This window comes from Symphalangus syndactylus, chromosome 4 (genome assembly GCF_028878055.3).
Source record: "Symphalangus syndactylus isolate Jambi chromosome 4, NHGRI_mSymSyn1-v2.1_pri, whole genome shotgun sequence".
Classification (NCBI taxonomy): domain Eukaryota; kingdom Metazoa; phylum Chordata; class Mammalia; order Primates; family Hylobatidae; genus Symphalangus; species Symphalangus syndactylus.
Window position 1 is genome coordinate 99,038,209 of NC_072426.2, and position 14,815 is coordinate 99,053,023.

At 35.6% G+C, this 14,815-nt stretch overlaps 1 protein-coding gene across 6 annotated transcripts in view; it reads right to left on the reverse strand.

Moving 5' to 3' along the window:
• Positions 1–14,815, reverse strand: part of ADK (adenosine kinase) — a 599,984-nt gene that overhangs the window by 117,042 nt on the left and 468,127 nt on the right. For all 6 annotated transcript variants that reach the window (XM_055275674.2, XM_055275676.2, XM_055275677.2 and 3 more), the window contains one exon: positions 6,714–6,749. In XM_055275674.2, the coding sequence (XP_055131649.1) occupies positions 6,714–6,749 (36 nt within the window). The remainder of the gene's footprint in view (positions 1–6,713; positions 6,750–14,815) is intronic.

The following is a 14,815-nucleotide window of genomic DNA, read 5'->3' on the forward strand; positions in this document are numbered from 1 at the left end:
GTGTTTAAGTTTGCTATTTTTTCTTAATTAATTTGGCTGATATTTTTATTTTGATTTTCACTTGATTTTCAAGTGATTCTCCTGCCTCAGCCTCCCGAGTAGCTGGGATTACAGGTGCCCACCACCACACTCAACTAATTTTTGTATTTTTAGTAGAGATGGGGGGTCTCACCATGTTGGCCAGGCTGGTCTCGAACTCCTGACCTCAGGTGATCTGCCTGCCTTGGCCTCTCAAAGTGCTGGGATTACAGGCATGAGTCACCCTGCCTGGCTGAATTTTAGTTTTTGAGTTCCAAGATATTTTTCATTTCTCGCCGGGTACAGTGGCTCAAGCTTGTAATCCCACCACTTTGAGAGGTGGAGGCGGGCGGATCACGAGGTGGGTGGATCACGAGGTCAGGAGATCGAGACCATCCCGATTAACATAATGAAACCCCATCTTGACTACAAATACAAAAAATTAGCCGGGTGTGGTGGCGGGGGCCTGTAGTCCCAGCTACTCAGGAGGCTGAGGCAGGAGAATGGGGTGAACCTGGGAGGTGGAGCTTGCAGTGAGCAGAGATCGCGCCACTGCACTCCAGCCTGGGTGACAGAGCGAGACTCCGTCTCAAAAAAAAAAAAAAAAAGATATTTTTCATTTCTCAAAGTCATTTTGAAATCTAATCTCCTCTTCCAACATGTTAGAATGTGTGAGAGAAAGCTGTGTGCTTTATAGTAAAGAGCACTAGACATAGAGAGCTGAGCTCTGGTTCTGGCTACATAATGCATTAGCTATGCGACTTTGAAGAAGTAATAGAGCCTTTTTTTTTTTTTTTTTTTTTGAGATGGAGTTTCGCTCTTGTTGCCCAGCCTGGTGTGCAATGGTGCAATTTCAACTCACTGCAACTTCCACATCCTTGTTCAAGCAATTCTCCTGCCTCAGCCTCCCAAGTAGGTGGGATTATAGGCGTCTGCCACCACACCTGGCTAATTTTTTGTATTTTAAGTAGAGATGGGGTTTCACCATGTTGGCCAGGCTGGTCTCGAACTCCTGACCTCAGGTGATCCACCCACCTTGGCCTCCCAAAGTGCTGGGATTACAGGCGTGGGAGCCACCACGCTCGGCCATATAGCCTATTTTTTTAATCTGTTGAACTGATATGGCAATACATGCCCTACCTATCTCTCAAGGTTTGTGCAAGTATGAATGTATTAATGATATGTTGGGAAAGGTTTTATAAACTGTGAAGCATTTTATAAATGTAGAATTATGCTTTCATTGTCATTGGTGATCACATTGTCTTCCAAATCAAAGAATATACACTCTTCATTCTTTTTTTTTTTTTTTTTTTTTTTTTACCTATTTGTATCTTTGTATTTGAATTGAAGGTACATCTCTTTTAGACAGCATATAGTTAGACCTCAGTTTTTTTATCCAGTCTGAGAATTTCTGCCTTTTTATCATATTACTTACTCCAGATTAACATTATTATTAATATAGTTGAATTAATATCTGCCATTTGCTATTTGTTTTCCATATGTCATATTAAAAAAAATATGTTCTATCCCTTCTTTACTGCTTGTTTTGTATGAAATAGGTATTTACCGATGTAGCATTTTAATTTCTTTTTTTAAATTTTTTCTGTTACACACAACTTTATTATTTTGGTAGAACTACATTTCATTTTAATTACTAGTAGTGTTACTACTACTAGAAATTTTTTTAATCATACTTTAATTTCTGAGATACCTGTGCAAAACGTGCAGGTTTGTTACAGAGGTATACATGTGCTATGGTGGTTTGCTGCAGTCATCAACCTGTCATCTACATTAGTTATTTCTCCTAATGATATCCCTCCCCTAACCCCCAGCCCCCAATAGGCCCCAGCGTATGATGTTGCCCTCCCTGTGTCCATGTGTTCTCACTGTTCAACTCCCACTTATGAGTGAGAACATGCGGTGTTTGGCTTTCTGTTCCTGTGTTAGTTTGCTGAGAATGATGATTTCTAGCTTCATCCATGTCCATGCAAAGAACATGAACTGGATTCCTAAAGGATCTAGAACAAGAAATACCATTTGACCCAGCAATCCCATTACTGGGTATATACCCATAGGATTATAAATCATTCTAATATAAAGACACATGCCCATATATGTTTGTTGCAGCACTATTCACAATAGCAAAGATTTGGAACCAATCCAAATGCCCATCAATGATAGACTGGATAAAGAAAATCTTTATTCTATTTTTAACCAGCTGGCTATACAAAGGTTAAGCAATCCTGTCACAGTCTACCTAGTTCTGTAGAAAACCAACTGTAGTGTTTCTACACATTGAGTTGTCTAGCCATACCATTTTGTTTTGTTTTCCAAATAGAAACTCCTTTAATAGTTATGCTGTTTATATGATGTGTCAGTGCCAGATTGATCTCATATTCTGTCCCCACTCACTCCATTCCAGTCACACTGGCCTTCTGTCAGTTCCTGGAGTATATAGTACATTAAGTTCTCTCTCGTTCAGAGACCTTTATAGTCCTGTTCTCTCTGTTTGAAATTTGTTTTGCTATTTGTCTCGCTTTTTTTTTGTCATTGATAGATATTCATATTTTTAGGGTCATTCCATAGCCATCATACCTAAAATAGGAACCCTTCCCACATTCTCTTTCACGGTACACTCTCTGGTCACTTCCACTTGTCTTGGGGTCTATCAAAGTGGTATGTACATAGTAAGAGCTCAGTAAATATTTGTTGAATAAATACATGATCAAATGAAGAGAATTAGAGGACTAGCTTATTGCCTTCCCTTAACTGAACTGTTCTAAAATTGTCCTCTTTTGGGGTTCAGGCATCTACAAAAACAACACTGCACTCTCTTGGCCAGCAGGGCCTGATTTAGGGTCTTATTTTCAGAAACTCTGAAACTCTGAGTGATCATTCATTGCACTATTTATATTTGTGAAGAACACAGGAACCTAAAAATCACCTAAGGTAATTCTTTGGTAATCAACACCACCTGAATACATTCTCTATAGACTTTCTATCCATGCTGATCAATGAAACTTTCTGTGATGATGTATATGTTCTATCCTGCATTATCCAATAAAGTAGTCATTAGCTACATAGTCTATAGAGTACTCAATATGTGCCTAGTATGACTGAAGGACTGAATTTAAAATTTTACATTTGATCTTAGCCAAAAGGCTGAGAAGCGATGAATTTTAAATTTTATTTAATTTTAATTAATCCTAATTTAAATAGCCACAGTGGCTAGTAGATGCTGTATTGGATAGCACAATTCCATACTTTTCTCTTTCAGCGGTGTAAGATGAAAGAATCCTCATTGGTCAGAGAAAGACTACAAGTCTAGGATCTTCTGGGTAGTCAGGGGCTATGGAGGAAGTGAAAAAAGGGAAAAAGATTGCTTTGTTTCCCCTATGGGCAGAAGTATTATTCTTAGAGATCTAAAATTAAAAAAATGAAAATTTATTACTTGGAGTAAAACGAAATAAATGATCCAATAGAGAAGGTATGAATTCTCTTCATCATTTAGCATTTCCTCAGTTGCAGAGACAATGAAAATATAGAGAATATATATATTTAGGTTTTGAGGTATTTTCTTCACTTTAATAATCAATTTTCAATAGTTTAAAAAAGGCTTTATAATGAAACATGCTTTTGAGCACCTTATTTTTATTTATGTTCTAAAAATACGAACATTTAATCGGTTCAGCTCAAGAAAAGCTAGATTTAAAAACACACTCCAGTCTGAACTGATTTTCTAGAATAATAAAAGGCCTTATAAAAGTTTTTACCCCAAGAATTGTCATTTTAAATTCTTAGCAGGTTTGTCATTTAAATCAGGCACTATGCAATTTTCCATCATATATATATATATAAAATCCTCTCTTCTGCTTTGTGTTCTGCCCAGCTCCAGTTTTTATCTCATTCTCCAGTGCCCTCATAAGCTGCTGCTTCTCACTGAAAATTGCCGAATTCAGTTTAAAGATTTTTTTTTAAAAGTAAAGAATATCTAAAATTTGCAGAGAAGCTAACCAGAATAATAATATACACAAAAAAAACAATGCCACTGAGAATATTTCCTGATGAATAAACACTGGTTATTTTTAGAGGCGCTTGGATTGGTCTGTCAGCAGCCAGATCACTAGTGGCAATACTCAGTGGCTTTTGGAACTGATTGGGATTTATAGTAGAAAATGAGGGTAGGACAGCGGCACTGATGGAAGGAAAAAATACTCACCTTTCCTTTCTTTTAATCTTTTCACTTCTTTCTTCTCATTCATGCTCCAAATTTAGAGTCAAAATTAAAGTTAGAAGGGATAAAATGCAGATTTTTGTCTAGTTTGTCACACTAGCGAAGAGTATTAACACATTTTCACACAGAAAACTATTAAGATAAAAGTGATTTATTTTTGTTTTATTCCTTAAGAATACCAAGTTTCAAACCTATGCTTTCCCATTTCTGTCTAATGACCTAGGAAACTTTAGTGACATTATAAAATCATTGAATTTCTCTAGATAGTGTTCCATACATGGATTACATTTGATTAAAAATATCTATTTGAGGGTACCCTACTCATGGTTCAAATATATTCTGCAATGCTTGTGATGGTTTTGGGAATCTACAAAGAGACACATCAAGACACTATGTGCTTTATTTAATCTAACATATCACTGTCAATATCACTGACAGAGCAGTTTTGCTATGTCAGGAGGTAATAAGGTATGTGATTATAATCATTATCATTTTGCTTATATGCTGTAATCAATTATGGCAGATTTATGGCAAAAACAATTCTAGAATCTGTAAGTAAGAACTAATGGAAAGGTTAATATAGTGCTAGTTAGTAGAAAATAGAAAAAGTAGTTTGTTGCTATGACTGAATGTAAACCAGGCATATGAAAAGCAAGTAGCTCAAGGAGGAAATAAAAGTATTAATCAGGCTTAATAAACTATTTTTTAAAAACTGCTATGTAGATACTACAGGATCATGATCATTTGTTATACAACAAATTATATTTCTAAGTATCTGCAAAACTGGTTATTTTATAGAACCAAAAATACATTTTTTATGGTAACACAGTAAACTGACAGGATACAAATGTATGTTCTGAAAGTTTTTTTCTATGGAGAATTCTGATGTATCAACAGATAATATAATTTTTTTAATATTAAAACTTAAGTAAAACTTTAAAAAATTCCTGAAAATTTTTATTTATATTCTCATGATCAAAACATTTGACTTTTTAATTGAATATTCCCGTGATTACATTTTGTTCTACATATAATTGCCAGTTTGGGAAATTAAAATGTGAAACTTAAATTAGAAAAAACCCACTACTTGGAAATCCTTTTTCTATATGTGACTTAACCCTAGATTTACTATAATATGGTAAAGCACAAAAAAGCAAACTTGTAAGAAACTATCACAGTTCCTAATAATTGAGTACAAAGAAGCAAGGTTCCCTACTCTGGAGTAGTTCTTTTATAGGATCTTCAGAATAGAATATCTGTATCACATGTTCCTTGTCTTCCTCTATGAAGAGGAAGCTCTATGTCTGGTTTGTCAAGTCTGATGACATGAATAACATGAACATGTATTACTTTGTTGCTTGATAATCTGCCTTTACTACATTTAAATAGAGTTTCACAAACTCATATAATATCTAGAGTTCAAAGTGAGCTTACTAGTCCTTACCGATACTATTCAATCACCACTCACCTCTTCCCTACTTGATAGACAATACTGAATATGCAAATAAAAAGAAAGTTCCCACATTTCGGCTGTGGTTAGATTAAATTTTTAAAAATTACTACCCTGTAACATTTTACGTTGCTGTAAGAACACAGCATTCTACATAGTTCACTCAATAAATATCATAGTCATAAAAAACTCCAACTTAGTTAATCCTCTGTCAGTTAACCTGGGTTCATATTAGTCAGTGTTTTCTAACAATCAGTTGGAAGAGGGGTATTATACAGATAAAAAACATGGTTATCTCAATTTTGCCAACAACAACCACATGGAGTTTTGAATCTTGACAGGATAACACTTGTATCAGGAAAACAGAATTAGGACCTAGAAATTAAATCCAATTATTGATATTTTATTTCAGAAAATGTATGTATATTTTATGCTACCTTCCTCTCCCCAGAAAAAAAGAGGGAGAGAGAAGAAAAGATAGGTTCAAACAGTAAGTTTATAAAAGCAGGATTTAAATTAATCAGTTCCTAACAACTGTTAAGTACAACCTTTTAGAAATTAATCTGCATAATGATAATCTACATGTGATAGGGCTGAAATTATTTAAACGACATTATATTTCATTATTTAGTCTTGTTCCACCACTGCTTTAGCAGTGAATCCTTATGAAATGTAATGCAGCTAATGAGGTAGCTTTTTAACTGAACAAACTGACAGGCCCCATATCTGCAGAGGCAGCTTGAAACCGTGCCCAACCTCTTGGCTTCCCAAGAGGCTTTTCAAAATTCAATAAATAACATCTGTAGGCGATGTTGGGTGCAGACCTAGCAGAGTGCGTCATAACACTGTGCTGGCAGAACAAAGAAACCATGACGACTGCCAAGTTTCCATGGCAACTGCTGCGAGGCTCTGAGAGTATAATAGCACATCAATCACTGTCCAAAAGAACTTCATTATCAGCTAGAAAAAACCTTTAGGATCTGTTTAGTGTGCAATTGTGGGTTAACTCACCTCAAAGCCTTGCTCTCTAGCAAAAGTGGCAGCTTCCTGAAATAAAAAAAAAAGAACAGTTAATTATAAAGTGCTCAGTAATGAAGAAATAATCCATTTTTTGAAACTCATTCAGTCTTCTTTTTTACACAATTATCTCAATATACCCACATAGTTCAATTTTTATTCTTACAGCAATAAAGATTTCTTTTTTCCCTTGGAACAATAATAATAAAAAAAAAGGCAACCTAATGTCAACACACTTCACAAGTTGGAATAAAGAAGATGTAGTACATGTTTTTACTGTAGCTGCCACAGTGAGTTCAGGTGTTCTGACCTCAGCAAAGAAAGACAATCCAAGGGATATGCTGGTGGTTGCGTTTTTAATTAAAACAATACCTCTCAAAAAGCTCTTATGTAGAGAAGAATGCCTGCTAATAAATGTATAAATTCAGAAAAATCATCTTTTTGCAATCCTCATAATGAAATTTATGCAAGCAAGGATCCTCAGTAGATGTTAAATTCATTGGGTAAAAAGGATGATAGGGAACTGGGTATTTCCATGGAATCAAAGTACCTCAGATTATATGCTGGTCACGGGAGCAAAGCATAACTTTATAATGGAAGGATCAAGCTGTCATCACTTTAACCCAGTGATCGATGCTATCACTTATCATCACTAATAGTGGGATCACCAAATATTCTTTGCCTTCTGTTATGATGCAGTGTGAAGTTCACAGCATCACCTATAAAGTATTCTAACCTAAATACTTTAACATGAATTAATCAAAACCTTAGTCAAGTAACTTGCAGTCTATAAGAAATACAGAGGATAGGGGAATAAGTTAAAGTATACACAGAGAAAGCAATTGAAAAAAATTCATAGGGTAGGACGTTCTGCAGGACAATTAGCTTAATGTTTTTAACTAGTCAATGTAATGATAAAGTAGAAAAGGGAAAATGACCAAGAACAATGTATAAACCTTAATTGGTTTATACAAACCAGCTATAAAAGACATTTTTGCAACGAGGGGAGAAATTTGAATCTGAAATGAAAATTAGATAATACTAGGAATTATCAATTTGATTTTAAAAGTCCTTAATTCTTAAGATGAATCCTGAGGTATTTAGAAATGAAATGTCATTATTTGTTTTAGAATACTGCAGAAAAAAATTAAAATGAAGCAAAAGTGGGAAAATGTTAACAAGTGTTAAATCTAGATGTATGTGCTATGTAGGGGTCCAATGTCTCCTTTTTTGTTTGAAATTTTTTAATAATAAACAGTCCAAAAATCCTCTTTAATATAAGATGACAGGGTAACAATAGTTCAGCATTAAAAATACGTATGGTTAAAAAATTTTAATATGCAAAGTTCTTCTAGATTTTAAATATCTTAAGGACACAATCTAATGATTATTATATACCCTAAGGCTCTTATAATAGGTTACTAAATGACAAAAATACATATGTGTAATCAAATCCTTTCCCTTTCTTCACTCTTTGTGCATATACTTTAATTTTAGGACTGATAGAAAAGGGAGGCAATATTACTTTTCAACTCTACTTCCCTCTTGAAAATGAAAAAAAAAAAAAAAAACTGCAGACAACTGTCAAGAGTCTCTACATCTTAACTCACATTCTTCCAAAATTATCTTTGCCAAGAGATATTAATAGAAGGATGGGATTTGAGCCTGAGTAGTGAGCAGATCCAACTCAACTAAAACGACTATAGCGTCAAGCCATGTAAGGCAGAAAGTATAGTCAGTGTCTTCAGCAGAAATTTGGGAAAATATTGGGAAAAAAATATATGTATGCACCTATGGTCCAATGTACTAATAACATATAGGTTAGAGAACCATTTTGAGGATTTAGAAAGGTCAAAATGTATGATTACAGCTAAACACTGAAGTCAACAGAAAGTGGTAAGTTGAAAGTACAAATCCTTACGCTATTTACTAGAGAAACATAAGCCTGACCAAGTTACCCTTAGTTCATGTAGACAAAAATAATCAAATAAATATTGATCTTGACAACTGGTCAATTTGTGCAAGCAAGGTTAGAACTTTGTACATCACATAGTCAATAACATTTGCTGGCGGTGATATCAAGGAATAGGATAAGGTTCAAAAGCTATTGATGTAGTGCTTCCCAAGCTGTCACTCTGAACCAAGCAAATTCTTATACAAAAAAGACAACAAAAAAGCTATACTAGAACCATTTATTTGTATGGAACTTCATCAGGGACATAAGAGAACCCCAGGGGACTGTAAGACAAAGTTCAAAGGAAGAATCTGTAGGACTAAAATTGAACTAAGCCATAAACACTCAAAATTCACATACAGTAAAATTTTTTAAATGTCCAGTTTTGCTCAAATATAAGAAATTAACTGTAGCCGGGCACGGTGGCTCACGCTTGTAATCCCAGCACTTTGGGGGGCCGAGGCGGGCGGATCACGAGGTCAGGAGATCGAGACCACGGTGAAACCCCGTCTCTACTAAAAATACAAAAAATTAGCCAGGCGTGGTGGAGGGCGCCTGTAGTCCCAGCTACTCGGAGAGGCTGAGGCAGGAGAATGGCGTGAACCCGGGAGGCGGAGCTTGCAGTGAGCCGAGATTGCACCACTGCACTCCAGCCTGGGCGACAGAGCGAGACTCCGTCTTAAAAAAAAAAAAAAAAAAAAAAAAAAAACTGTAAAAAATTTTGTGTGTCTGTGTGTGTGTGTGTATATATATTTATTTATTTATTTTTGAGACAGAGTTTTGCTCTTGTAGCCCTGGCTGGAGTGCAGTGGTATGATCTTGGCTCATTGTAACCTCTGCCTCCTGGGTTAAAGGTATTCTCCTGCCTCAGCCTCCCGAGTAGCCAGGACTACAGGAGTGTGCCACCACGCCCAGCTAATTTTGTATTTTTAGCACAGACGGGGTTTCACCATATTGGTCGGGCTGGTCTCGAACTCCTGACCTCAGGTGATCCACCCGCCTTGGCCTCCCAAAGTTCTGGGATTACAGGTGTGAGTTACTGTGCCCAGCCCAAAAAAATTATTTTTAAAAATTAACTATGATCTGTTATGGTATGGAGCTGACTAACTGCAAGAAGACACATATATAAATGTCAAATCATTATCTTTTAAGGAAACCAGGCCCTAGGATACTTCCATGTCTGTAAACTATTTCAAGCATCAACATATTTCTGACTGAGGAAAGATGTACTTAAAAAAAGTCAACTCAATTTTTTTGTCTTAGTGCCTCCTCACACAGGTTTGCTGAGCTGTGCCCTATCACTAGAAAAGCTAAGCTTGTTGTTCAGTGGCTTAAAATGATCTTATCTTCTGATTTCCTCCCACCTTCCTTTGATCTTGGACTGGTGCCCCAAGTCACTCCATTAGAGAAGGCAGCTGGCTCGTATCACTGCAGATTTTCCCACAGCTAACCTCTGATCTGAAGGTGTTTGTAGATACAATGATGGAACAACATTTATTTTTCCCTGTCAGCAAAACAAACAAAACAACACAGGGGAACAGTTTGACCCAGTAAGAATTTTAAGCACAATTTTAGTTGTCAGATTCATGACATGCAGAGGCAGAAAAAAAAGACATTAGGTCAGAAAGTAAGGAAGAAAGAATAGGCATAGATGGTGGGCAGAAGAGTAAGAGAGGTTCCAAATATCAGAGATAATTCCAAGTGAACTGATCGCACTAAATTGAAAAGGACTTTTTAGTGTGCCTTTGCAGTAAAAGTGAGAAAAGAAAACAAGCAAGTCCCCATCTGTGCTGCCCCAGGGTGCCTCGTACTGAGTTTCACAAATCTAATGAAGCAGTCAGGTTAAAATCCAACCACAGAGTGGATGTGACATGTGGAGAACAGCTCGGGTTAGAAGAGAAAAGCAGGGCGGTTCCTAATGCAGGTGATTATCCATGTGATAATCATTATATTTACAGGCTTTCCATTTTAGATCTGACATCAAAAATCACAAAGGAGGAGGGATTAAGGAAATAAACAACCGACACAGAGGCTTTCCTGCTCCCCTGAGAGTACAGCACTTTCATTCATGCATGACAAGCAACAAAAGCAAAACTAAACAGGCCAGGAAAGAGTATTTCTGAGAAGGCTGGATTTCACATTAACACTTTTTTTCCATTTTGATAACTTTCACTATTACTCAGTTTCTCAGTCAGGTCACATTTTCAGAATCAGTTCTCATTGTGGTCTATGCTATAATACAGTATCAATTTTGGTTTACAATGAATGATACTCACATAATATGTCCTTTAGAACAACAGAACCATTTTTTCCTTCCTGGAATTGGGTGTTGTGAATAAAATGATATATAATTAAAGTCTTAGACTCTCATCTACACCACACCACTTAGGTTTTGCTGTAGGCTTGCTGCTTCAGCAACCAGGGTAAAACAACAACCAAATATAATTTTTGAATGGAGGTTAGGGAAAAACTATGTTAATCAGGTTAATGAAAACTATGGAATACTTACATTAAGAGCTATTTAAAGGGATTAGCAAGACACTATTAAAAAGCACAATCTTCAGATTATGCAGGAAAGGAAAGAAACTCAAGTGCACGTTTGTGTATATGAAAGACAACTATGAAGGAGAAAACTTTCTCTACATTTCATCTGATAACACAAGTTCTTACTTATAAAGTAGAATTATCTATAATCAATATTAAACTAAAACCGTAACTTGCCCATACTCACTGCAATTCCAATTATTTGTTACTAGTTACATAAAAACACAATGATTTCTGTATATTGACAAGCCAAGAGGGAATGGAGCCACCAGACCAGGTCTGTTTTTTTACTTTGCTTCTTCATCTCTCCATGCAACAAACATTTACCTCCTAAGTGTAGTTTTAGGCTGCTAGCATCTGTGTACATGTGTATCACTGCTACAGCTGTTACAGGCCTTATAATGATATTAGACTTTGACTCAATAATACTATAACTCCTAAATGGAGTGGTACAGGTGAGAGTTTAAGAGAGGGGGGTGTCTGTCTCTCTTTCTCTCTATATATGTATAAAAATCTCTGTATAATAAAAATTCATATAATTGTATATAAATTTAGAGGTATAATATTCTCCTTGAATGGCTTTAAGTGCAACATAGTACTGGTAGGAGGCAATTACAGCCAATGGAAAGAGTACAGGGTCTAGAATCAAAAGGCCTACACTAAGGTCCCAGTTTTACAGATTATTTGCTATGTAATCTTGAGCCAGTCACTCAGTATATCAATTTCTTCATCAATAACATTGGGGTTAACCATACCTATTTCATTGCATTGTTGCTAGGAATAAATGAAATACTTCATGTGAAACTGAAATCATTTTGCCTATTGAATTCAAGTTCTTGTTAAGATCTCAGGATAAACAAATGAGTGTCAGAGCACCTAGAGTACATTTAATGATCTGTCCTATCTGTGGATTATATGTGTAGGAGGCAGTCTTCAAAATGGTTTTCAATGATCCTTGAACCTGGTATTCAAATCCTTGTATATTCTCCTCCCCTTGAATGTGCTCTAGACCTAGTGACTTGCTTTAACAAATATATGACAAAAGTGATGGTATGTTTTGTTCATCTTCTTGATCACATGCCTTCTCTCTCTGAGCCCTCGCTCTAGGAGAAATAAGTTGCAATGTTGTGAGGACTATGGAGAGGTGCATGATCAGTAATCAGTGAGGATCTGAGGGCTGTGACCAGACACAAGTGGGCTTGGAAGAAGATCCTCCCCTAGCTGTGCAGCGAGATGACTGCAAACCTGGTTGACACCTTTATTAAAAGTCTTATGCGAGCCAGGGGCACCAAGCTAAGTGAGCAGTGCCTGGATTCCCTATCCCACATTTTATATATGAGGTTAACAAGAAAAACTCAGATAATTTCACATTCAAATTATGTTAATAAAAACTTCAAAGTGGCCAGGTGCAGTGGCTCATGACTGTAATCCCAACATTTTGGGAGGATTGCTTGTGTCCAGGAATTTGAGACATGCTTGGGCAACATAGCAAGACAACAAAAACCAAAGCTTCAAAGCAAGTGTGGTCAGCAGATCAGAGGGTAAGCAAATTCTGGAAAGAAAATTTAGATATATGTTATCTAAATGGCTTTGTATACCTGATTATGGTCAATCATTTCTTCAACACAGATTAACCAGGAGATAGTATCCTTTGCATGAAATTTATTTGAAGTTTCAATTCGATGTCTTCTGTTATTCTGAAGCAATGATTGTGTTTCTGATACTAAAATAAGAGTATTAAGTAGTGCTAGAATCCTCAGATGAGAAAAACAATATTGAGTCAAAGTCTCCTACCACTAGAAGTCTGCAACAGCTGTAGCAGTGACATAACTCTGTCATGCTGAAATTTAACAATAAAGAACTATCCACTGTGTATTTCTTTTCATACAATATATCACAACATAAAGACTTATATTGCTAAAGCTTCTAAATATTTTCTCATGCTGTCCTTCAAACTATGAGTTACCTTTATGTTATCTAGCACACCATTTATATACTTTCTTATGATACTACATTAGTATTATACTATTTTAACTTATGCATTATTTCTGTTAAGGAAAAACTTTAATTTGTAAATAAAGTAACTGAAGGCTGGAGAAAATTGTTGCATAAAATGTGAGTCTGGGAACCCCTTTTAAAAGAAATTTCATTCACAAAAGTATCCCTACTAGCTTTTCCAAAGAATATATCATATAGCTTTTTGGAGATTTTCAACCTGTGCTCTGACATTTGTTACCATATGCTTCCTGTCTACAGAATGCTGAATAAAAATATTATTTAACATTTTATTGAGTGCCAAAAACTCTATGGGGCAATGTATAGCTATAAAGACACTCATGCCTCTATCCAATAGGTTTATAAAGACACTCATGCCTCTGTGTCCAATAGGTTTATAATAAAAATTAGATAGACAGTATATAAATTATACCTCAATAAACATAACTAAAAAAAATTAAGAAATGCAGGCAAAAAAATAAAGTTTAGTTTACAAGAAACTTAACTGTTTTGCAAAGTGATTAACTGACTTGTCTATTCTAGCAAGGAGAATTGTTCATTCCCACTTTTAAGCATACTTAATTTAGTAACTAAAGAACAAATTAAGTTAGGAAAAAGTGCTTCATCAAAACGTAAGACAGACGAGCTACTTAGACTAACTTCTTTCAGAATAACCCAATTTTTAGTATTAAAGAACAAGAAGAAAGAGGCTGGCATAAGAAAAATGTTAGGACAGTAGCCCTATTATTGGGAATTTTATTTCCATTTTTATTTTTTATTGTTTTTTGAGATTGGGTCTCACTCTGTTGCCCAGGATGGAATACAGTGGCAGGATCACAGCTTACTCCAGCCTCAACCTCCCAGGCTCAGGTATTCCTCCCACCTCAGCCTCCCAAATAGTTGGCACTACAAGTGTGCACCACCATGCTCAGCTAATTTTTGTATTTTTTTGTAGAGACAGGGTTTTGCCATGTTGCCCAGGCAGGTTATTTCCATTTTTAATGAGATAATATGTGGTTGGCATAAAGAAGACATTCAACAAATGTCAGTTCTTTTCCTTTCTATCATTGGATTCTCGCAAAAACCCTAAAAATTAGCATTATTTTTATCTTACAGATGAAAATTTGAAGGTTCAGAGAGATTCAAGTATGTCCAAGATCATACAGCAGGTAATTGTTATAGGCAGCATTTAGATCTGAGGCTTTCTGAATGGTCTCCTGCTGATGAACTCTTTCAGGTTTTATATGTCTGAAAAAGTATTCTGCTTTTTTTTTTGAAAGGTATTTTCACTGGGTCTAGAATTCTGGGTTAATAATATCTTTCCTTCTGTGTTCCAAGGTCTAGCTTGCATTGTTTCTGTTGAGGAGACTGCTGCTATTCTTATCTTTGTTTCTCTATATGTAATGTATTTTTGTTTTTGTTTTTTTAGAACCCTAGCAACTTTAAGTATTTTTTCTTTATTATTGATCTTATACAATTTGATTATGTTCCTTGGCGTAGCTTTTCAGTGTTTCTTCTGCTTTTGGTTTGTTGAGCTTTTTGGATTTGTGGGTTTACAGTTATTATCAAATTTGGAAAAATTTCAGCCCTTATGTCTTCAAAT